At 31.3% G+C, this 26,266-nt stretch overlaps 2 protein-coding genes across 2 annotated transcripts in view; both read right to left on the bottom strand.

The window, feature by feature from the left end:
* The window catches only part of LOC132733523 (multiple C2 and transmembrane domain-containing protein 1-like), a 129,547-nt gene extending 119,893 nt beyond the window's left edge, over positions 1–9,654 (bottom strand). Inside the window, exons 1-2 of the mRNA XM_060720180.1 lie at positions 9,509–9,654; positions 8,510–8,569 (exon numbers count right to left, since the gene is read on the bottom strand). Of these exons, the coding sequence (XP_060576163.1) occupies positions 8,510–8,569; positions 9,509–9,554 (106 nt within the window). The 5' untranslated portion in view covers positions 9,555–9,654. The remainder of the gene's footprint in view (positions 1–8,509; positions 8,570–9,508) is intronic.
* Positions 9,655–16,965: 7,311 nt separating this feature from the next.
* LOC132733530 (uncharacterized) lies at positions 16,966–23,325 on the bottom strand. The gene is made up of 8 exons (XM_060720190.1): positions 23,100–23,325; positions 21,851–21,964; positions 21,119–21,277; positions 20,609–20,745; positions 20,102–20,302; positions 19,149–19,309; positions 18,234–18,374; positions 16,966–17,640 (listed from the first exon to the last, which is right to left on the bottom strand). The coding sequence occupies exons 1-8, from the start codon at positions 23,268–23,270 to the stop codon at positions 17,525–17,527; spliced, it is 1,200 nt and encodes a 399-aa protein (XP_060576173.1). The 5' UTR covers positions 23,271–23,325; the 3' UTR covers positions 16,966–17,524.
* Between the last annotated feature and the right edge of the window lie 2,941 nt (positions 23,326–26,266).

Below are 26,266 nucleotides of genomic sequence, written 5' to 3'. Positions count from 1 at the left end.
AAAAACATGACGCAATTTCTAAAAATAGAAACAATGACGCAATTTCTAAAAATAGAACAAAAATGACGAAATTTCTAAAAATAGAAAAAAATGACGCAATTTCTAAAAATAGCAACAATGACGCAATTTCTAAAAATAGAAAAAAAAAATGACGCAAATTCTAAAAATAGCAACAATGACGCAATTTCTAAAAATAGAAAAAATGACGCAATTATATACATGTATATGTGCCGATTTTTCGTGCGATTTTTCTATATATATATATATATATACATGCATATATATATATATATATATTATATATATATATATATATATATATATATATATATATATATATATATATATATATATATATATATATATATATATATATACCTGCATATATGTATATATATACACACACACATTTATATATATATTTATATATAATACATATACTATACATACACACACACCGATAAATGCACAATCTGAGAAAATTCAGTAATATAACCTTCAAGGTCAAGGTCATTAAAGAGCCCAAGCAAATTTGGGTTTGATAAACAACAAGGTCTGGTCCTTAAGAATGTTCTGTTATAATATGAAGTTTATCCCTTCAAAAATAGCAAAGTTACAGTCAGTTACTGCCAAAACAATGAAAATTTCAATAATTTGACCTTCAAAGGCAATGTCATTAATGAGTGAAGGTCAAGGTCTTTCGGTATATTTTTAACAGTTATCTTTGAAGATTATTATGTTCAAGTTTGAAGACAATCCATTCAAAAATAACAAAGTTACAGCCAATGATAGCCAAAAAAATGAAAATTTCAATAATTTGACCTTCAAAGTCAAGGTCATTGATGAGTGAATGTCAAGGTCTGACTGGTTATTTTTAAGGGATATCCTTGAAGATTATTATGTTCAAGTTTGAAGACAATCCATTCAAAAATAACAAAGTAACAGCCAATAACAGCATGAACAAGCAAAAATTGGACTTTTAACCTTGAAGGTCAAGGTCATTTATGGATGAAGGTCAAGGTTAGTGTGGTCTACTGAAAGGTCTTGTCCCAAGGGTTGTTGTGGCCAAGTATGAAGACAATACACCAAGAAATAAAAAAGTTATGATCCAGGTACAAGTTTTCGGACGGCAACGGCAACGGCAACGGAGACGGCAACGCCGACCTGACTATAACAATACCTCTACTTTTTTTTTCAAAAAAAAAAAAGTCGAGCTAAAAATGATAAAGAAAAATACAATGTACATGTACATGGTTTAAGAATAAACAATATTATATATTGAAAGATAAACCATAATTTACTGACTTTTTCCAGTTAAGCTTTGACTTATAATCGTCGGTCAATATGACAATTGAATTCTTAAAATTTATTTTACAATTTTAATAAAAAAGAGTAGTAAAAACTCAGTATTAAAATAGCACATAAAACACAAAAAAGAATAAAAGAAAACAATATTCATAAAATTTGTATTTTTTTTAATTAAAATTAATAGATATTACAATTATTGTATAATAAACAATTATGCTCAACATGATCAACATGGTAATATAACCAGTGTCATATTTTTACTAACTTAAAGTGTGAACAGATACCTTAAGGGGGTCTTCGCTAATAGCGATAACATAATAAGGGACAAATGTGTGGTACGTGTTGATCATGCGTTACACATATGGATTATAAATGATTGCATACATGTATATCCGTTGCTATTAATAACCACGATCATAAAGAAATAACAAGTAATATTCTAATCTCTAGCATGCCAATCAAAGTTCATAATGAACAATGTCTTTCGTCCGCTCATTCATAAGTGGTATTCATTTCTGGTAGTTTATAAGAATATCTTGTCATCATATGTGTACTAGTTCATCTTCACTTGCTGCATTTCTTGCTTGGACGCCCTTTGATGCTTTGCATCAATGCTTTTCTTGTACTGACTTTAAAGGACTCCTCCTTGGTCAACACACTTGCAAAAATACAGATACTACGGAGCTGGGGTATTATTTCAATTGGTTTTATAAAGAAACAAAGAGCTTTCAGGAGTAGAAAAAAACTTGAACTTATACCCATATTATTTCTCTATGATGATTGTGAGTGAAACTAGAAATGTGTCCATAGGACACGGGTTCCCCCACCGCGCCACTGTTCTGTCAATCTTTTTACTAAGTCAAGGGAAATAACTCTACAAATACTGGATAAATCCACAAGCGAAACCCCAGGTGCAAATCTAAATATGCTGAGCAACCTGCCCAGAAGGTTTAATGACTATGTCAAATCCTTTTTGAGTAACTTGCGACACAAGTTGAAAATTGCAAAAATTTTCTAAGTGAAGGGCAATAACTCTAAAAATACTAAATAAATCCAGACGAAAATACCCAGGTGCACAACTACACATGCTGATTAACATTCCTGTAAAGTTTCATGACACTAGGTCAAATACTTTTTGAGTTATGTGCGACACAAGTTGAAAATTGCAAAATTTTACTAAGTCAAGGGCAATAACTCTGAAAATACTAAAAATATCCACATGAAAATACCCAGGTGCACAACAACACATGCTGATCAACATTCCTGTAAAGTTTCATGACTCTAGGTCAAATACTTTTTGAGTTACATGCGACACAAGTTGAAAATTGCAAAATTTTACTAAGTCAAGGGCAGTAACTCCGAAAATACTAAAAATATCCAGACGAAAATACCCAGGTGCACAACTACACATGCTGATTAACATTCCTGTAAAGTTTCATGACACTAGGTCAAATACTTTTTGAGTTACGTGCGACACAAGTTGAAAATTGCAAAATTTTACTAAGTCAAGGGCAGTAACTCCGAAAATACTAAAAATATCCAGACGAAAATACCCAGGTGCACAACTACACATGCTGATTAACATTCCTGTAAAGTTTCATGACACTAGGTCAAATACTTTTTGAGTTACATGCGACACAAGTTAAAAATTGCAAAATTTTACTAAGTCAAGGGCAATAACTCTGAAAATACTAAAAATATCCACATGAAAATATTCAGGTGCACAACTACACATGCTGATCAACATTCCTGTAAAGGTTCATGACTCTAGGTCAAATACTTTTTGAGTTACATGCGACACAAGTTGAAAATTGCAAAATTTTACTAAGTCAAGGGCAATAACTCTGAAAATACTAAAAATATCAAGACGAAAATACCCAGGTGCACAACTACACATGCTGATCAACATTCCTGTAAAGTTTCATGACTCTAGGTCAAATACTTTTTGAGTTACGTGCGACACAAAAGTGAACGGACGGACGGAAGGATGGACGGAAGGACAAGGGTAAATCTAAATGCCCGCCACTAATGTGGGGGCACAAAAAGAGATTAGTCTCATGGGGGAAAAACAAACATTCGCCACATTCCCCATAACATCTTTTGTCATAAAAAATGTACTTTTCCAAGCTGGTTTAAGTAATTTATACACACATTATATATAATAAAACCAAAATATTTGGCGTTTTCTGAGGCTTAAGTGATAATAAAACACAGATAGTTTGGCATTTTCTCAAGCTAAAGTGCCATACTAAAATGACAGTTAATAAGCTGGTATCAAGAGGGTGTAACAAACTTTTATCTTATTTGAAATAAGTAAATAAATGTAGAAAAGGTCAATAACTGACTTTTCATTGCCAATGAGAATCAAATTGAGATAGAAACAACATGTATGACCTGTTAACATATTTGTAACATCATAAATTATATTATTACATTGATAGAGGTGAGAAGTAAATTCTACCTATAGTCTCAGTCCATGAAACACCATTGAACTGTAATAGTTACAAGCCATTACAGTGAATAAGTAACACAACATTTGAGGGATAAAATTTTAAAGCCTCCGGGATTGAAATTGGGATTGAAAAATTTCACATGTTTACTTGTATTAACAAGAAGAATTTGCATCAATGAATATGATATGGTAGCCTGCTTGAAAACAATTTCAGCAGCTTCTCATCCTGAAGATTGATAATTTTTTTTAATAGCATCAAAAAATATTTTTTATCCTCAGGCATTAATTATACCATTGTTATCTCCATTTTGAGATCTGAATTTCCCTGGAAATAGTGGCTCCATTTTGAGATCTCAAATATCATGCCTGGAAATAATGATCTCCATTTTGAGATCTCTGATATCATGCCTGGAGAAAGTTATCTCCATTTTGAGATCTCTAATATCATCCCTGGAAATAGTGATCTTTATTTTGAGATCTCTGATATCAAGCCTGGAAATAATGAACTCCATTTTGAGATTTATAATATCATGCCTGGAAAAAGTGATCTCCATTTTGAGATCTCTGATATCAAGCCTGGAAATAATGAGCTCCATTTTGAGATTTCTAATATCATGCCTGGAAAAAGTGATCTCCATTTTGAGATCTCTGATATCAAGCCTAGAAATAATGATCTTTATTTTGAGATCTCTGATATTAAGCCTGGAAATAATGAGCTTCATTTTGAGATTTCTAATATCCTGCCTCGAAAAAGTGATCTCCACTTTGAGATCTCTAATATCATGCCAAGAAATAAAGATGTCCAATTTGAGATCTCTGATATCATGCCTGGAAATAGTGACATTCATTTTGAAATCTCTAATATCATGCCTAGAAATAGTGATCTCCATTTTGAAAACTCTAATATCATGCCTGGAAATAGTGAGCTCCATCTTGAGATCTCTAATATCATGCCTGGAAATAATGAGCTCCATTTTGAGATTTCTAATATCCTGCCTGGAAATAATGAGCTCCATTTTGAGATTTCTAATATCCTGCCTGGAAAAAGTGATCTCCTGTGACTTTGAGATCTCTTATATCATGCCTGGAAATAAAGATGTCCAATTTGAGATCTCTGATATCATGCCTGGAAATAGTGACCTTCATTTTGAAATCTCTAATATCATGCCTGGAAATAGTTATCTCCATTTTGAGATCTCTAATATCATCCCTGGAAATAGTGATCTTTCTTTTGAGATCTCTGATATCAAGCCTGGAAATAGTGATCTCCATTTTGAGATCTCTGACATCCTGTCTGGAAAAAATGAGCTCCATCTTGAGATCTCTAATATCATGCCTGGAAATAGTGACCTTCATTTTATGCCTATCAATTACTTATTGAATACATGTATTTGATGAAAATACATGTCTCCATGGTTTCAAACATTGCAAGTTTGTAAATAATGCTGCAAAAAAAAAATTCAATGGAAACAAAAAACATTAATTATAACATACAACCATCTTCAACAATATGTAATTTCAACTGCAAATACACTACAAAAAAATAAGTCATAATTCTATATGAAGCATTTACTTCATGTATTCATTTACCTAGAAACTTTATCACAAAATCAATATAACACATAAATATCTCATGGAAACTGCTTTGTTGGTAAAAGTTAACAACAAGCAAAAATTTAATACTTATGAAAAAAAAAGTTGTGGACATTTTCCTTAAGTGAGAACTGTCTGCCATTGAAGTTTATTCATGAACACCCCTATAACCTACAAAAATTAAGTATGAAAAATTGCAAATAAAAATAACTCAAAATACTGTATTACAAAAGAAAGTTATGGTTTTAAAACATTGCACATCTTCACTATGAGATCTATGTTTATATGGAGTTCCATGTTAATACCTCCAAAAGCCTTCAAGATCATGGGGGCGTGGATTCACTTGACTAAAATAGTATCTACAAACGAGAAATGGTGACTGCTGAGCCTCTGCAAAACCATTATTTTTTATATTTTTATATGAAAAATGTTTCCTTTTTCCAAATACCATTCTGAGCCTCTGTAAAATCATTAATTTTATATTTTTATGTGAAAAATGTTTCCTTTTTTCCAAAGTAGACATGGCCTATCATATTCACAGTAACCTTCTTCAAACATCAATACCAAATTAGTGTGATTTACATTTTATGGTTTTTGAGAACATTGTTTGAATTGTGTGAAAATTGCACATACAACACAAGAAGAGATGTTATAATTAAAATGACACCAAATGAAGTTGCAGTCAGACAGATGAAACAACCTATTCCAGTATTATCTCCCTTACTTTTTTTGTGCTGGCTATAATTAAGAAGCCAGCATTCTGTAGAAAACTATTCTGCTAGATAAATTTTTTAAAAGTTCATTCAATATTAATGCTTATATAGGTAATTAAATGTTAAAGATTGCATTTGAATGATGGATTAAACTTATGAGATTGACCAATGAAAGAGCAGTACTTGGAGACTGGATCTCTATAACAATACAAATCGTGTTCCATAGTAGTAATAAACACTGGTGGAACTAAAAATGATTAGTCTTTGCTACCATTATATAGCCAGGCCAGTCTATGCTCCTGTGCAGCCTTGTTAGACTCTATACTGCTAGTAGCTCAGTTTTTGTATTTTAATATATTGAAATTCCCTTTAACTTCAATGGACTGTTCCAAATTCAAAGCACGGCAAAATCCATCTGACAAATTTAGTATGTTAAACAGCATTGTGGTATAGAAAATGTTACATGTCTTTAAAATGTTTTAACAATGGATTAAGAGCATGTTAGTTGTTTAACAACTGGAGAAAGTTGTTCTGTACACGCAGTTATGTGTTGTAAAAGGTAGCAATAGGTAAACAAAGAAGTATTTTTTACTTCCATACAAAATACTTATTTACAACAATTGCCAACAATTTGAACAAAGCAAAAGATAATTTATGTACAAGTATATGGCAAATGAATATTTATTTAAAAGTATAAAAAGATACCAAAAATAACTTGTTTTTGTTTTGTTTTGGTGTTTTTTTTTCGAAATAAAAATGATAGCATTTCTGAGGCCTAATATGGCTTTTAATACTGAACTTTTGAACTTTTGACAAAATAAAGATAATAGCTTTTTAAGGCTTAACAGTTTAAAAAGGATACTCAAAACACAGACAGCTCCTCCCTTATGTTGTTTTAATTAACAAAGTCTCACTATGAGGACAAGTTGGAAAATCTATTTTAGCCTCGATGACCTTGACTTTGACCCTCATCAGATTCCCAAAAAGAGGATTGAGAATAGGAATTTCATAGTAGATTTCATGCAAATGAATACATCATTAATAGTGAATTTTTGTTTTATTAACAAACATTCTGTCTGCAACAGTGTCATTATAATAATACAATATGTCAAGATATTATCTTTCAACATTGATCAGTAAATGAGACTGGCTACCTGTAGGATATCAGATACTGATAATCTATATTACACATCACTTGATTCAATTCTAACTTTAGGTGAATCAAATCTGCAAAGCTTTCCTTAACCTAAGCAAGGCAAATTGTTTTTGTAGCAGCAAATTGGTTTTTGTACCTTAAAGGCACATTATGCCTCAGAAATGCTGTCATTTTTATTTCCAAAAAACTTTTTTATTTCTGGTATCTTGTAACAGTTTCCAAACAAATACTCATTTATGATAGAGATGAACTATGTTTGCTCCTGTTGCTTTGTTGGCAATTGGTATAATTATAGTGAATTAATATTTTGTATGGAAGTCAAACATTTTGCTACCTACTGCACATTCAGCATTAATTTCCTTAGCTGTTAAACTTCTAACATGGGTCTAAATACATGTACATTAATGATGATTATCAAAATATAATTAAATTAAACACATCTTTAAAGAATCTGATAAAAAAAGAATTGTCTTCTGGGGCATAATGTGCCTTTAACCTGCTAGAACTGTCAGTGATGAGCCTTAAATTGCTAGTATAGAGCCAGGTCAGCCTGCACATAATCTCACCAGGGTCTGTACTGATTGTACAATGTAGCTTGATTATTGTCTTCCCTTAAAATTTAAATGGACTGTGCCAAATTTCAAAGCAGGGCAAATCCATTATACAAATTCAGCATGTTATTAAAGGGTATAAATACCAAAGTAAATATGACCTGAAATTTTATTTACATATTCGCTTACAGTAGGTAATATAAATGAAAAATAACAATAAAAGTGAAAGACAAGAATCAGTGGTAAAATTAGTCACTGTAAATAATTATTATTATAGTGCAAATATTTAAACTTTTTTCAAATTGAACAGCTTTACCTTAATATCACCAAAATTTCCAACATTAAGAAAAGGATTTTTTGTTACAATTACTTTGAACAATGCACTTTACCTTTTAAACACTTCAATGTGCAAATTTTTTTTATTTTTTAAATATAATATATTTAAGTTTCCTCAAAAGGCAACTTTATTAAATTTCCCTTTTTTTTAAATTATCACTATGAAAGAAATAGGATATTTTCAATTGTCATAATCTATATCCTACGGTAAGGCAACACTGTTGATCTACAAACTTACAATTTAATTAGCAGGATGTTATAGACAAGCAGACCAGTTCCCCTCTATACTACAGGCAAAATAATTTGTCCTTCAACGAAGATGATCCACAGGGTTACAACTTAAATTATATGTATTAGATTTTTTTTAAATCATAAAAGCATGAGCATACAAAAGCCAAACCTTTTTTGTCTTGTGTTTTTCTTCTGAAAAGTTTATCCAGTGTCCATGTTCTTTTTCGTACTAAAAATGAAAAGCATTAATCAGTTAATTTATTGATCTGAAATTGTTACATAAATGGCTCTTCTACAATTTTAATGAATAGTTATGCATTTTTTTCTTGTTAGTACAAATTTATTTTCTTTGTAATTAAATAATTTTAATTAAACAAATTAAGACAGAAGGGGACAATTTATCCAAAACATTCTCAATGCTTTTAAGCTTAGTAAATAATATGATTACTTTGATGTCACCAAAGATGCTGGAAAAAAAACACATGTAAAATTATAAATTTAGAGATGGTATTCAATTAATCCAACTAATTAGACTTGTCAAAAAGATATCGAGATATTTTTTGAATTGGCAATGTCTTTTTTCTAATAGTTTGAAAGTATAAAAAATGAGTTAGTTAAATGGGTCATACCAATCATGCTTAATTTCTTAATTAGCCTAGTCGACAATTGTCTGTAAAGTTATGCAATGTAGATATAATATGTATTTAATAGTTAAAAGTACAATATGTATGATTAATTCCACATGAATGCTTTGACATATTACATAGATTTTTCCCTAGACCCTACTTAAACCATTTGGAAAAAATATAATGTATCACTTGTCAAGAACAATGCCTATCTTGATGTCTATTTGAGGACTAAATGTCTAATCTGCTAAATTTTAATTAACAACATTTGCACGGTTTACAAATTCACCATTTCCTATATTACTGCATTCTATAGCTTGCCGATCCATTTATATTTAATTATGATGATTGTTTACCAAAATTATTTTTGAAAGTATTTAACAGCTAATTAATTCTGATAATTAACGGCCGATAATTAACAGATCATGTTACACCTGTGCCACAGCCTGTCACCGCTTCAGCGGATAAAAAAGTCCGGGCTTTTTTTAGACAGTTACATTACAAAGCGATAAATACTGTAACTTAATTTTTCATTCACTTACCAGCCCCATGTAAGTCTTTATCCTCTTTTAAGTCCTGTTCATCCATTATTCATTTTAAAAACAAACAACTTCTATACATGTAAACAAAACCGGTGTACAGGTAAATATAACGGGAAATGTAATGACGAGAATGGAGACCTTTCCGCGAAAAGATCCTTTTACAAATATCGGAAAGGTATTGTATTGGATATCTTGACCGAGAACACTGCACCAGTGTTATGTTTTGCCAGATTGCCTAAAATAAGGAACATACTTTATTTTCCTGTGCTAAGCTAATTGCTTACGGCAAAGTAATTTGTGATTTTAGTACTCAACTAGCTATTAAAATGAGCAAGATGTATACGTCTACTTAGTATACTTAGTGCAATATTAGTAAAAAATCAACTTAAATAGTATATTTAATATTTTATAAGTAACTTTCGTATTTTTCAATGTGAGCGAAAGAAGATATAAGAACTAGTGTATAGAAATTATGCAAATTAGTAGCGATTAAATCATCATTATGATTATTTCTGTTAATAAATATAATTATTTTCTAATAATTTACGTCTACAAACTGCAATTCAATTTTATTGTAAAAGTCTATTAAAATGTTATAATTAATATTTTAAAAGTCACTTTCGCTCACTTTGGTAAAAAAAAGTCACTTTCGTATTTTAGAAAACATCATGCAACAGAACGGAAAGAAGAAGGGAGACAAATACTATATGTCTGCACCAAGCTACATCAGCGGTTAGTTCCCCTGCTGAACACAATAACCATCATCTCTGTGTGGTCATGGATTCAAATCTCATCAGTTACACCAATTACTTGATGAATATCACACAAAAGGCGACATCACCATTGTCACGGGAAATTCTCAGATGTCAAATACATGTTTATAAAAAAAAAACAAAAAACAAAGTCAATTAATTAAGGCTCAAAGATGGCATTGACCTTGGTATCCTTTGACAATAAATCTCATTCAAGGAAAGCAGCCCTTACAACAAAATTTTAGATATATCCTATAATGTCTATATTCTATGTAATGTCAAATATAACAAAATATCCGCGGCCAGGAGGGATTATCATTTACTCAGAGACTGATTTTATAAAGTTCGATAGTAGTCTCTATTGTAAATATTTTTAAAATACCAAAATAATATTTTACTATATTATCTTTTCTTTCAAAAGTATAAAAATGTCATTTCAGCCTTTTCATTAAGAAAAATCATAAGGATGCATGTGGCAGATTTGCGATCCTAGCTCAAGTCATGTCGAGATTATATTCGACATATTTTATATAATTAGACTATCCAAACATATGCATACGAATTCTTTACATTTTGACATTATTGTAGAGTTTGTTCACTTCAATAAGTTAAAATGTCGTGGTATACCAAGACAAGTAAACATGCAAGCACACGAAATAACCACATTATACTAGTATTCGCACCACGGTGTGAACTTAAAGGTTCCGTAGGTATGTCGTCGTAATTTTGACGACTCGTTGTGGTATATAACTCGACAGACACGACTTCTTATCTTCATTCCGGTGTCCCATACAGACTTCCGTACTTATTAAGTTTATAGTGGCGGCGGGGCTTATTTCAAAGCTGTCCGGTTAGCTCAATAGGTAGAGCAGTGGACTGTGAATCGGGCGAGCAGAATTCGATTCCCGGACGTTGCAGGTCACTTTCGTTTCAATTGATCATGAAATATTTTCTATGGTCATTCGCACTGTACCTCTGCTTTGGTATATACAGAAGTTTCAGTTCCTTGCGTAAGTGAAGGCAACTAGTACATGTACTGACAGCCTGACCAGGAACGATGCGGTGGCTGAACTGTGCTCTGGTTAATTCAATGTAGCTTACTGCTGTGATCCGAAGTGAAAACTATCAACAGCACCACCTCTTATTTCTATGTCTCCAGTACCATGTTGGTAACGCAACGAGCGCATATAGTGTGCCAAACTTATTGTTGTTTACTCATTAATTAAGTCATTGATGGACAATTTGAAGCATACATGTTTTTCTTTCTTTCTTAAAATCATGATGCTAGTGGGATACAAGTTAAAAAACAAACCAACTGCAGTTAACTTAAGAACCAAGCACCGAGCATGTTTTTGTGTATGCGCACCCCAAAACGATTTTCATAAGATTAAACTTAAACTTTAAGGATTTATAATTGTATGACTAATACAGATATACAAGTTTGTTTTTAATTCAAATTTGATGTAATATGTTTTTGAATTAGCAGTTTAATGTTATATTTCGCAATAAGAAAAATAGGCGTTGAGTAGCAGTAATTCTTTAAACGAACAATTTGAGAAAAAATGGTGAATATGCACTGTTTGAAGCAGGCAAGTATAACTTGTAAGAACTGGTATTTTAGAGTAAAATATTTTTGTAAGATATATCTGTGGTAATCAAATATTTAGTTCACAACAATGTTTTAAATATAAGATATAATTGGTTGAAAAGCTAACCACTTCATATCTGAACGAGTATTTGGATGAATGGATTGAGTAACTACATTCAATAAAATTAATTATATCACAGGTAAAAGTGGAAATAAGTTCAGGATTCATAGAACCTTTAAGTTTAGTTTTGAGTCAGAAATACATGTAACTGCTATCCTGATGAATAACCATAGATCAGCATTTGCAAACTTTCGGTGTGGGGTAGTCCCGTCCCCATTAGACTTGAAACTGGCAGATATAAAGGTTTAACTTTAAACAAAAATTGTCCAATCTGTAAAACTGGCATTGAAGGTGAGAAACATTATTTCGTAAAGTCTAAAGTTTGAGGATATTAGGAAAGATTTATTTGTCAAAGCAGAAAATGTAAACGAGTTTTTTTTAAGTCTGTAAGATGACAATAAGCTATCGATGTCGTTCTTTTTTTAATACTGTGCTACAATATCCTGTTTCAATTTTCTTAAAAGTAGTACTAACTGGCTGTATTCCTGAGAAATGTCTTTTATAATGTTACTTTTAAATTATTAAATATTTTACCTAACAAATTTTCTCGATGTCTCTTGAAATGGTATACGAACTCATGATTTATGATTAGTAATGTGAAAATATTTTATCCACTAAATGATTTTATAGGTTAAGAATCTGTTGTCAATAGGTCTAAGAATATTATGATAATCGTTTAGGGTAAGAGAACCTAGCTAGGGTGTTCACTACAAAGCAATATTACCAGAACAAGATTATCATATTGCAATGTAGGCTTGGGAGTTGCCTCCCTTCCTCTGTCTCTTGTAAGATAGGGAAAAAATCAATCTGACTTTATGTAAAAGCGGAGCGTTATTTAGAGCTGATTTTAATCAGTTTTGGGAAAAAAATATTAACCATAATAAGGCGTATGATAACAGCTGTATGGTAAGGCATTAAACTATCTTATGTTTTCAGAGAAATACTTTAAAGTTAAAGTGCAACAAAACAATTTCACGAATTTTACTATATTTCAGATATAGTATGTGCTTCTTTTTTATTACAACGGAAGACATATCCACTTAATTAAGATATACTCTTTCATTACATGAAAATTCCCAATTAATATATTATTTATTCAATATTTAATCAGATTAAAAATGTTATATTGATTTTAGTAGTGTACAATTGATGTAATTAATTAAGTTTCAATTGAAACTGACTTTACAGTCAAACCTGCGACTAAGACCTCGCAAAGGATAAATATAGCATGACCTGTATAGACAAGTGTTCCTTATCAAGAGGATTCTGTATTCTGTTTAAGGCTCTGTCACACTAGACTGCGCTTTCACTGCGTCTGCACGTCGTTGTTAAATTTTACAAACCGCCGCGAGATAGCAATAAAAATATGATATTTTTGATGACCTGGAGACTTCACGGCGTCCTCACAGCGATCATGGCGATGGTACAAAGTTTAAACGACGTTTAAATTGGCGATTGTCTGCGTTCGGACTGCGCTTCTACTGCGCTTTTTGCGCTTCCACTGCGCTTTTATGGCGCTCACACGGGCCCACACTGCAGCTCCGTAATTTAAGCGCGATAGAGACACCGCAAAATCTCCGTACAAGCTCCGTACAAGCGGCTTTCACTGCGCTCCTGTTGCCTTGTAGGCGATTCTACTGAGTTGCTACGGAGTCTTTACTGCGACCCCGACGGCGTTTGTTTTGAGCGCGCATTCGGTCGGCGTTCTATGCGATGCCAGTACGACGTTTAGGCGATGCTGCGGCGAAGTTTGCGATCTTACTGCGCTCACCTTGGCGTTCTGATTTCTGAGTTTTTTGGACGCCGTAAAAACGCCATCCTAGTGTGACATTAGAGAGTTGTTTAAGGGTGGCATATGTTTTGTAGAATGATCTTTAGTTGGATTTTTTGCACGTTTTGGTTGTTTATTGGTTGCTAGTAGAACATAATGTTGAAAATGCTTTTTACATGTTTGTACACTACGGGAAATAAAATGTTCATTGCAAAAAAGATATACTCTTCATTTGCATTCGAATCTAGTTCGGTTACTGTGACAATTATATTTTGATGATTTCACTGTCTACTGAAAAGCATGTATTTTCTTGAATTCTGGATAAGGTGTTAATATGTTAAGCACAAAAATATCTAGAGGAATAGAGAGAATTTTGACACTGTTTTACTTGAAAACATCGCATTGTTATTTTTTTCACTATTTTAACTATTTCATTCTTCAAATACATACATGTAAGTTCGTTTCTTTTTGTTCTTATGAAACAATGTATCAACTATGGAGAAAAAATAGAAAAAAAATTAACAGGTTGGTTTCTGTTCATAGAATGAAATTTCGTGAAATATAGAGTTAATCTCCCCTTGCCCATTCCCCTTGTTATTCCATAACTAGAATAAAAGAAGCGACTTTCATACATGTTCATTTCATCCATTTATTAACCCTTTCCTCATGAGCATATTGTGAAAAATGGCCGTTTTTATTGAAAAGCCTCCTGTTACATGATCAAACTGCTATGAAACTATGAAAAATGCTTCAATACTAATCAAACTTGGCACAGATATTGACTTGACAATTGCCTTTGTAACAACATGCCCAGGCTTAAATTTCCTGTTACCATGGCAACGAGGGGACAACTCAAAATTGCCGAAAATCACTATTTTGAGTTTTGCGTTGATTTTTTTCCATCAAAATTGATTTCAAAGTGCTGCAACTTCTTAATGGATTGAGATAGAGTCAAAGGCTTTTCAGCATTGGTTACACATTACCTTACGATCCACCTGGTGTCATTTTTAGCCTCTCCCAAGTTCAAAATTTTCTTGGCGATGAGGGGGACTACCGCCCCCCTTTACTCCTCATATAGAAGGGGGCACATCCTCCTTCTGGTAACCCCGTGAAGTACCTTTTTAATAGGGGGCGGCGCCGAAAAAGTGTTTTGGGCCTAAATAGGGCAATTTTTCACTGTTTTATAATTAGGGAAATGTAATATACATGTATAAAAATTTTAAACTTTTTCGGCGCCGCCCCCTATTATTCAATACTTTTGAGAACAAAGTATGATAGTATGTAAGCCTCATGAATATACTTCACAATATAATTTATACCATGCAGTTTTAACCCTAAACCAGCTGAAGTTTTGTAATGAATCTGCCAAGCTTTCACTTTGGGACAGTCCATTCAAAGTTCAAAAGAGTTCAAAATCAAAATTGGACTACTAACAGTTTAGAGCCTTGGCCAGCTGCAAGGATGTGCAAGTTGGGTCCACCTGTTCTATCATTGTGGGAAGGGCTAATACCATTTTGGTCCCAGCAGGTTATTGTACATTACTAGTACACTGAACCATTGCACTTTCAGATAAAAGGAATGTTGCTTAACACATGGGTGATAATTATTTATACTTTTTATTTCATACATGTTTTTAAAAAAAGAATATAATTTTCTTCAAATAAAAGTCAATATACATACTTTCTGATTATTACAATTAAATATTGTGCTTCCTTTTTCAACAAATCAAAAAGAAGTATCATATCAACTTGTTTTGCCTTACATTAGCAAATACATGTATATATGCAAAGAGGAAAACAATTTCTAAAATAAAGGAATACATCCTTATTCTATTGACAGTAAATTCCTACAAGAACATGTGTTTAAGCATAACTGACATAAAATTAAACCTCTTGTCAGATGTTTTATCACAAATGTATAGAAAAAAGTATCACAAAATATTTTTTTTCATTATCATTCTGATGTACTCCTGTACAACTCATACATGTACATTCATCATATACAGTATTTAGTTCTACCAAGGATATATAATGTATACTATAACTGTATATAATTAACACCCTGGTTCTACATGCAATGCATACAGAATTCTGTACAAGAGTACCTCATGCAGTGTTTAACTTCAAGGCTTGTCTGTTAAGGGAAACAACTCTTATATGAAAGAACTGTAAATAACTTTTTTTTTGTGACTATCCTTAAGTAAAAACATCCTAACTCTTTAAAATGATGCTTTCAGTATAATGCCAATTTTCTTATAACTGTGCCTTGCTATAATTTTCAAGTATTCAAAGTTTCATTTTGATAGCTTTGATAATTTTAAAATCATCCTACTTAAATAGCAATTTTGCAAAAAAAAATTTAGTTTAAAATGTACATAATTCCAAAAATATAACTCTCTGTATAATTCTTCTTGTCTTACAAGTGTGCCATGTCCTGATTAGCAAGTATTCCAAGTTTAATGTTGATAACCTTTTAAATGTTTGAATAATGGCCTATATGGAAGTTTTTACATGGCAATGACAATGCAGATATCATAATAGCTAAACTTTTTCTTTTATTCAGACGAGCTAAAATGCTGATATATGCCTATAAAAATAACAAAAAATCATAATACAATACAATATATAATGTAAAAAAAAAAATACATGACCATAACATGACATGTCAAAATTGAATTCCAATGATAAAATATACAAAAAATTCAACAACACCTGAATAAATGAATATTTTGATAGTCGTTGGACAGTCAATTCAGTGTAACAATTTTTACATAAAACAAACCAGTTTCAGTTACGTCCCTTGTTCTGTCTTGTATCAAAATAGCCTTTAACCCATAACCTGCTGAATTTATGTAGTGGATTTGTCCTGCTTTGTATGGATGAAGCTAAACTATGTTGTTTGACCTTTATTTTGAATATTCGTATCAACCTGTGCATTATAAATCCAAGGTGTATAAGGAATATTTTTAATTTGTGATATTAAACAGTGTGCTTTGCTGTAAGCCATTTTATAGGGAAGACCACACTGACACTAAAACCATGCATCTTCTATTTAGAAGTGGTGTGTCCATCATTAGCAACCATTAATCATGCAGAAAGCATAGTGATAGTTTAAAAGTATTTATATTTGAAAAAGTCTCTTTCATAATAAAGGGATTTCATTATAAAAATACAAATATTGAGTCATCAACAGTATTGAGCTAGGTCAGACTAAATGAATGTACAGACTAGCCTAGCTCTTTACTTGTGACAAAGGTTAATCACTTTTAGTTCCAGCAGGATAATGGTTAAGACTTTTGTAATAAGCAATATATAGAGACTGAACAAAATCATTCATCACTGTTAAGGAAATTTTTAAAATATGCACAAAAATATGCAAAATATGCACAGACTAAAAAGCAAAACAATAAGAATAAGATCATGGTCTGTACTGATTGCATGGGTACTATAAGTTACAGCCAGCAGGCTAATGGTTAAATGTTTTAACATTTAAAAATTAAAATTGAGCAACTATCAGTACATAGCCAGGTTTGTTGGAAGCTTCAGAGATTATAGTATCAAAATTATCCTGATATAATAAAGTCCTCTCAGAATGTTAAGACATGTAGACCTGGGTGGCACCATACGGGTAGTAAGTTGACAAAAGTTCCTATTATCATCGTTAGCTCTCAATGAATTACACACATCTGGTTGCCAAAATATTGCGTCTCTTCATAATGATTTTGTTAACTAATAATGTTAATCACATCTCTACAAATTATGTTACTAATACTGATAATCACATATTATGACAGTGTCGGTATATGATCTTTATCCGTCCAAACAGTCACATGATCAGTTGATGCTCCAGGAAGTTTTAAAGTATCTTCAATTCTACCATCATACAGTCCATATACACCACCTATAAACCAAAAGTTGAAGAACATGAGAGAAAAGAAACATTTTAATATACAAATATAACAATATAAATAAGTAAATTAATAAACTTTACTTGGATACTAGATTGCAGTAAAAAAGCCAAGGTTCACATTAACATATTATTTCAGGCTCAAGCAGATTATCTTCAGTCAGCTAGCTGAATACTTAAAACAAATAAAAACCCTTAACTTCAAGGCAAACAAGATTCAAATCTGCCACCTCCTCACATAAGCTTTTCAGCAAATAACTAATAATTATAATATTTTATCAAACTGTCCTCTCCAACAACATTGATAATAACCAAAAGCACCTGGGTACAATGTTAACCTGGCTGAAATCAGACAGACAGGTTCATTACCTTAAACAATCATTTATCTGCTTTGTTAGTTGTTAATCACTTTATCACCGTAATCTACAGTATGAAGATTTTCCTAGGGTATAACTGCACAAACTCAATTAGTCAGAAATCAAAGTCAGCTTTCCTCTGCTACTTGAAACCCAATATTTCAAATATGGTGCACTATGTAATAATAATTATTAAGTGTAAGTTTGGTAATAAAAGTTTGGTAAGATTACCCGTGTGAAGAAATAGGATACGTTGTCCTTTGAACATGTCTGGATTTTGGTGTAGTTCTTCTACAAGACCTTTTACAGCTTTACCTGTGTATACAGGATCCAACATTATTCCTGTTGATGAACTTATCTTTACAATAAAATCTGAAATAAAAATGGAACATGTCAAATACAAAATTTGGTAAAGAGACAACAGACAATGCAAATAATTTTAGATTAAAGGTCAGTGTGTTTATTGGATTATTGACTACACAATTAGTCTTTAAGGTTTATATAGAAAATATAACATCAACAACTGCAAGAAAAAGAAACATAAATACTCAAATCTGCTATCATCTACAACAAAAATGTCATCATTATAATTTTAAGTTTCATCGTCATCATCATTTATACTATCATAAGTATCAACAAAAACTTCAGCAAAAGTGAAAACAAAACATGAAATAATAATTATCATCATTATCAAACTTTTTAAATTATTTTCTACCAATGTCATCACCACACATATTGTCATAAAGCAATCTTTGTATACAAAGCTTCTTAAGCTGGGGTGGCCGAGTGGTCATTGACTTCAAACCATTTGCCCCTCACCGCTGTGGGTTCGAATCCTGACAGGGACTTTGGATTGTTTCATGTGAGGAAGCTATCCAGCTAGTTTACGGAACGTCGTTGGTTCTCCTCAGGTGCCTGTTGGAGCCTAAAATAATGAATGGAGGGCCACCTGAGGTCTTCCTCCACTAGTAAAGTTAGAACATCGCCATATGACCTATACTGTGTCGGTGTGACGTAAAACCCAATCAAACAAACAAACAAGCTTCTTAAGCTTATAAACTAGTTGCATATTTATGACAAGCTATCACATACAATGTCAATAAAAATTTCAACTTTAAATAACAATTTTTTAAAACAAAGTAATACCAAGTTCTTCTTGTGTAGATATACCATAACCTTGACCTTTATGACCTTCAATGATGTCAAGGATATCTTCTGACCTTGCTGACAACCCTACTGTTTGGATCATCTCGTTACAATGGTGGTGGAAGTATCGTGCATCGTCACTCACTGCAACACCATGGATTCTGTGTTATCAACATAATGTTGAAGATGAATTTCATTTAAAAAAGCATCATCATACTTCTTTGACATTAAAGCAGCAGGTTCTTTGAAAAATGTTAAATTTTACGAAAATTGTTTAAATTGTAAAAATGCTATCTCAAATCAAATTATTTAAACCTAGTCTCTGGCAATTACTTCCACAGTAGTTATCTTTAAACTGTCAAAATAAAGATTATGCAAGACTATAGTCCATAGCTTTTTCCCATTAAGTAACAGGGAAAAAATATGGTGAAAAAAAAAAATTAAATTCTATGACATTTCACATTAAACATTCAAACTGTTACACAGAATATTATATTGGTGTAGCTTTTTTACTAAATTTATTGAACTTGTTGAATAAAATATTATTATGCTCGCCAGAGGTTCCATAAATTGAAAATGGAACATTTACTCATTCAATGTACTCTACATTCTGTAGAATTCAAAGTCACTTTGACAATGACTAGTTGGGTTTTAATGATAGAAGATCATTAGAGTAATTCATTTGGCATGAGGAGTTTGACCCATTGTACAGATATTTTTTACTACTGCCAAACAGTAAAAGACATAGCTCATCAAAAATATCCTGATATCTCTTTGACAAATCAAAGTTATTGGACTAGAAGATCATGATGGTTTAACTTATAACTGATTTTTAACCAGCTTTATAGTTAATAAATTGATACAAAAACAATTTAAGGTAGCAAGATTAACAGTTTAATACTACCTTTAATAAAGAATAGTCTTAGTTTTCAAAGAATATAGCTGTGACATACCTTACTTTAGAACCTGTGAGAAAGTTTGCTATAGCAAGACCACCAGCAGTACCACCACTTCCACAGGCAAATACTATATCGTCAAACTTCTCATGTAGGCCTTGAGACAATAATTCTTCAAATACAGATATATATCCAAACAGACCTACAGAGTTCGAGCCACCCACTGGTATCTGATAACACTGCTCTCCAGTTGTCTTCCTTAAAAGGGATAAAAAAACATTACCTAAAACAAACATAGGTATGTACATGTGTATTTACAAATGGGTATGAAAAAAACAATACTTGTCCTGTCCCACTAATTGATAAGAAAAGTTATGGATGAAGTCTACTCAAAAAACATTTTCAAAGTCATAAAAGTTAAAGGTTTTAATTGCAGCTTTTTAAATTACTTAATATGAATTACAACATATATTGTATAAGTTCACTGATTGAAAAAATATTTGCATGCAGTTTTGTTTTACTTATGTATATACAGTTAGAATCAGAATTTTATATACATCTTACTCAATATGTTCTGCTAGTTTATCCATTCTTGGTTTAAGTTCAGTAAGGTAAGGTGATTTTCTTGGGGTAAGATAAAGTTTCGCTGCACACAATCTGTCTAGTAACAAGTTTCCCTGGCAACCAACATCTTTAGAATCCTATATGTAACACTAAACATAGTAAATGACACTTTATTAGAAAATTCTTTTTCAGGAAAAAACTTAATAATATACTGCCATTATATCTATGGTTCTTTTTTAGATTTAGTTTCATCAAATAAATATATTTCTATTACTTAATGCCTTTGCGCTAATATTTATTATTATTATTATTATTATCATCATTATCACTTCTGGCTCTATACTGTTGGCAATGGCTAATCACTTCTGTTTTTCCAGGGGTTTATAAAATGCATTCAAATCATTCAATGTTCATGAAAATATATGCACAAATTGCAATGTCTTGTTTTAGGTACCAGTAAAGTCTTGTAATGTAAATAATAACTAAGCCACTCTAAAATTTACAATTTACCTGAATATCTGTTCGTAGCAGTAAATGAGGAGTCATTCCTAGCTGGCGGGCACTCACGGCAACAGCACGGCAATGGTTAGATTGTAATCCTCCACAAGTGATTACATGCTTGCAGTTCTTAGATATCGCCTCCGCCATCAAAAATTCCAATTTCCTGACCTACCAATGGTAGAATTTCTAATATATGGATACTTTAGAATGACAGGTTTTAGTGGTCTAATATACACATACACACAAAATCTATTCTTATTTGTCAAAACAGGAAAAATATATTCTTATGAAAATTTAAAACTCAAAGCAGTCCCTACAGGCTTAGAGATAGTTATTTATCCTGCTACTGTCTATTTTATTAACTGGATAAAGCCTTGCCAGATAAACTTATCTATCTCCAGTCATTACATCACATGATGACATCACATTGGTTAGCAGCAAAACAAAATTATTAACAGATGCTGTTTTATCAGGTAAAAGTAAGAATGAAACCATTTAAATAATCTTAAAACATAATCAAAGTATACAAAAGCAGAATAAATCAAATACATGGTAGATGTCGGTTTGGAGAAGGTTTATCCGGTTCGCTGCAAAAGTGAATCATGGCTCGCTAAAGCTTGCCAAGATACTCTTTCATGCTCACTCGATCCCGACATCAACCATGTATTCTCTATGTAATGCTTTAAAAGAAACCTTTTTTGTAAGAAACTTAACGTTAGTTACAATATTATTGGATGATACCTTATTTCCTGACAGAGTGCTACCTGTCATGTCATCCCTTTTGATTGACAAAGTAAATTGTTCTGGTAATCCAGGAATGTCCCATTGGTGTATTGGTGTGTTCCCATTGGCAAGCTGTAATACAGTGAAAATAATCATACACGTTTTCATACTTTTATAAATTAAAGTAAAAAAAGCATTAAAGGATGCAATAAATGTATTTTTATAAGCATTTTCACAGCATGTTGGTGTCACCTCTATCATAGTAAGATTATTCAAGTAGAACAGTGCAACTTTTCTTTTTTATGGGAAGGAAGCAGGCCCGAGGGCCCCATACCCCTAGAGAGGGAAAACCTGTGACATGGAGAGAAAAAAAGGAAAATTCAGAAAAGCATATCCCACTTTAAATTGAACTGAAGTTTAAACCTGATCTAAAAAAAACAAACAAAAAACATTTTTTTTCTGCTGCACGGGGAATTTTTTTTTATAAAAAGGGGAAAACAAAAACTTTTTACAGAGAGGAATGGGGCTGAACTATGCTCCAAACTGGGCCTTAAATAGCACTGCAAAATTAATACTTTCTTATATTTCTTCATCAAATATAGGGGAGCCATGGCCGAGTGATTAAGGTCATTGACTTTAAACCACTTGCCCCTCAACGCTGTTGGTTCAAATCCAGGGACTTTGGATTCTTTCATATGAGGAAGCTATCCTGCTAGGTTATGGAATGTTGTTGATTCTACTCAGGTGCCCATTAGAGTTTGAATAATTATATGCTTGGAGGTGCACCTGAGGTCTTCCTCCACCAGTAAAGCTGGAAAGTTTCCGTATGACCTCTACTGTGTTGGTGAGACATGAAACTTAACAACTTTTTCATAGACCAGAGATGAAAGTTAAAAGTTATCAATTCATTTCTCTCTCATTTCTCACAGTTTAAATCATTTCCTTGCAAAAATAATATATATTCTGACAAACTAATTGGTCTTAACTGTCCAAGCTTTAGAGAGAGCAAAACATATCAAGAAGAATTGTTTAAATTAAAATACTTTAATATACAGTAAATTACAGAACAAATGAATAAAAAGACAATTCAACAGGACAACATCAAAATTCAAATATTTTAAAGAAAACCCAAGACAATTTTAATGACAGTTCTATTTCAGTTAAGAATAATCTATTCCCCAACATTTACAATATAAAATTGAAGAAAATAATCTAAAAAAAAGACAAATTTATAAAATACTGATTCTTATGTGCCATTCAGCCTCACCTGAATTTTTTCTTCAGGTATACTTTTTAAAGTCTTTGCCCATTCAGGAGGATGGTATTTACGAAGCATTTTAAACAATATTGAATTGTTTGTCTGTTGATGGCAATAATGCAAAACTGTGCTAAAAGGGTGATTCTTTGCAAGTTTTGAAAGTAACCTGGACTTTGACATTTGTTAATTTGTTTTCCAGTCCAATCTCTTTATCTTGGTCCTGCATACTCCTATGCAAAGAACAAAAGTATTCCAACTTTCTAGATAGTTTAAAAACCTGTACCGAATTACGGTAAAGGCATGAGCCCACTAAATCTCAATAATCTCCACGCAGTGATCTCCCCTTAATTCTTCGGCGCAATTCTGCCAAGGGAGGATTGAGGAGTTGGTCTCAAACCGGTCCGAACCCGTTGTAGAAAGTAGTTCTTTAAAATTTTGAAGTGGCCCAATATAAGTCATCTCTAGTTAGATTGGTCATAATTAAAGTGTATTTATTCGGTATAGATGGATACCGAAAATAAGTTATTTTCGCGAAAATAAGATCGCGGCTACGAAAATAAGATTTATTTTTTAGATAGTGCATTTATCTGTTGAAATAATTATATAAAATATATATTAATGCATTCATTGAATGATTTTACTACTACATGTACGAAAATAAGATCCAATTGATGATCTATACGAAAATAAGATCTGCAAACAATTAAAATCCGTATATATGAATTGATATTTGTACGAAAATTAGATCCAATTGAAAATATGATCTATGCCAAAATAAGATATATATAATCTGTATGGAAATTATGTTTTCGACTAAGATTTTTACAAATATTTTTATAAGATCTGTGAATATGAAATTTGCATGAAAATAAAATCCTTACAAAAATAAGATCTATACGAAAATAATACAAATGTATTAGTATGAACATAATATCTGTTTCAGAATGATACGAAAAAGAAATCAAAATCTGTAAACAATAAGATATTTATATGAAAATAAGATATCAATATGGAAATGTTTTTTACCAAATTATAAAACATAATTGAAAATACGTGTAGATTCTAATATGAAAATAATATCTATATTAAGTAAAAGAAAAGTATATAACTTTATTGCTTTAAGTGCTTTAATTAGATAATGCATAAACAAGATATTTCTATTTGAGGGAAGGAAAAAAATGACACAACGTATGACACGTGCACATGACTGTCGGCAGCAATCAATGCGCTAATACGATGATTGGATTATTGAATTTTCGCACTTATCGTAATTGACACACACTTATTAAAGCCCATCATTAAAGGTGTTTATTTGCGATTTATCATAGTCACCAATCATATCAAATTTTCATATAGATATCTTATATTTTTACAGATTTTTTTACAGATTTTGTTATCAAAAAAATATACTGTATATATATTTTTACACAGATCTTATTTTCGTTAAAGATCTTATTTTATAAATACATTATTTTCATATACAGATCTTTTTTCTTTCTATTTTTCGTAAAAATCTTAGTAGAAAACAGACATTATTTCATACAGATCTTATTTTCATATAAATCTTATATTTGTGCGTATTATTTTCTTACAGATCTTATTTTTTTCGTATGGATCGCATTTTTATAGGACCTTATTTTCATATATATAGTATTTTCATACAGCTAATATTTTTTTACATATATTATTTTCAAATGTATCTTATTCTCGTAAGGATATTATTTTCATGCAACTTTCATTTTCACAGATCTTACATTTGTAAAAAATCTAGTCGAATACAGACAATATTTTCATACAGATCTTATTTTTGCGTTTAAACGGTTGGCTGTAGAATATGGATGCTTTTACTATATTTCTTAGAGTTTTATTACTTAGACAAATAATTGCCAGTCCAAAAAGCGACAATTTTATGCGGGCCTCTTGCTAGCAGTTTCCTTGCAGTAGCTAATTCTTGAGCCTTCTATTACTGTGAAAAAGACCCTTTAGACCATCACCATCTCTTGATCATTCCACTTTTTTTCGTATATTTTGAATTGGATCTTTTTTTTTTTGTACATATAGTATTTCCATACAGATCATATTCTCAATTACTATTATTTTTGTACAAATATCAATTCATACAGGTTTTGACTTTTAATTTTTTACAGATCTTATTTTCGTACAGTCATGTAGTACTTTCATAAATATATAATATTTTCATACATGTATTAACTATTTACAGAAAGATCTTTAATTTTGGTACGTATGAACATTTTTTCATACAGCTTTTATTTCCTTACATATTTTATTTTCGTAGAGTACTGTTGTGATTTTATTTTCGTACGGTACATATTCTTATATAGATCTAGATTTTATTTTCGTAGTCGTTATTTCAGGTTATTTTTGCAATAGTTCTTTTTTATTTGGATACTTTTCACCACAAACATTTTTTGTCTTATAAGAGAACATTTCATTCTTAAAACTTATTTGGAAAAATCAGTGAAGTAAATACTATTTTAATATAAGTTATGAACCATGTAAATCATATATATATATTTTCGTAGATGCCCTCTTGTTCATGCGTTCTTACAATACCAAATTTGGAATATTTACCATATTTGCCGCACAAACGTCTAATATTTCATTACAAAACATTTTATTCTTTATTATTTCATTCAAACAAATTATTTAATAACAGCAAAAATAGTTTCTGATACATTATATTCAAAAATAAATCTTATTTTCGTAGACCCGATCGTATTTTCGATTTACACGGCAATTCAAGCTATTTTCATACGATAGTATTTTCGGTTCAAACTTCACTTTTTTAAATATATTTTTAGTTCTGAAATTTATTATTTCATTCATGCAAATCAATTATTTAGAAACAAAAAATACGTTTTTAATACATTATATCAAAAAGAAATCTTATTGTCGTAGACCCAATCTTATTTTCGCTTTACGCGGCAATTTGAGTTATTTTCGTTCGATATATAGTATTTTCGGCTCAAACTTCACTTTTTTAAATATTTCTTTTTATTCTGAAATTTTAATTTGCTGTAAAATCATTCAATGAATGCATTAATATATATTTTACATAATTATTTCAACAGATAAATGCACTATTTAAAAAATAAATCTTATTTTCGTAGCCGCGATCTTATTTTCGCTAAAATAGCTTATTTTCGGTATCCATC

This window comes from Ruditapes philippinarum, unplaced genomic scaffold (genome assembly GCF_026571515.1).
Source record: "Ruditapes philippinarum isolate M1 unplaced genomic scaffold, ASM2657151v2 ctg1234_1_1_1_1, whole genome shotgun sequence".
Taxonomy (NCBI): Eukaryota; Metazoa; Mollusca; class Bivalvia; order Venerida; family Veneridae; genus Ruditapes; species Ruditapes philippinarum.
This window is presented reverse-complemented; position numbering and strand designations above follow the sequence as displayed.

What these genes read in the sequence shown, in the direction of transcription:
- LOC132733530 (XM_060720190.1), bottom strand. Translation starts at nt 23,270, where the DNA reads ATGTCAAAGTCCAGGTTACTTTCAAAACTTGCAAAGAATCACCCTTTT. An exon ending in GCACTCTGTCAGGAAATAAG is followed by an intron (nt 21,278 to 21,850) that starts GTATCATCCAAT and finishes TACCATTGGTAG; the next exon opens with GTCAGGAAATTGGAATTTTT. An exon ending in CTCACAGGTTCTAAAGTAAG is followed by an intron (nt 19,310 to 20,101) that starts GTATGTCACAGC and finishes TTGATAACACAG; the next exon opens with AATCCATGGTGTTGCAGTGA.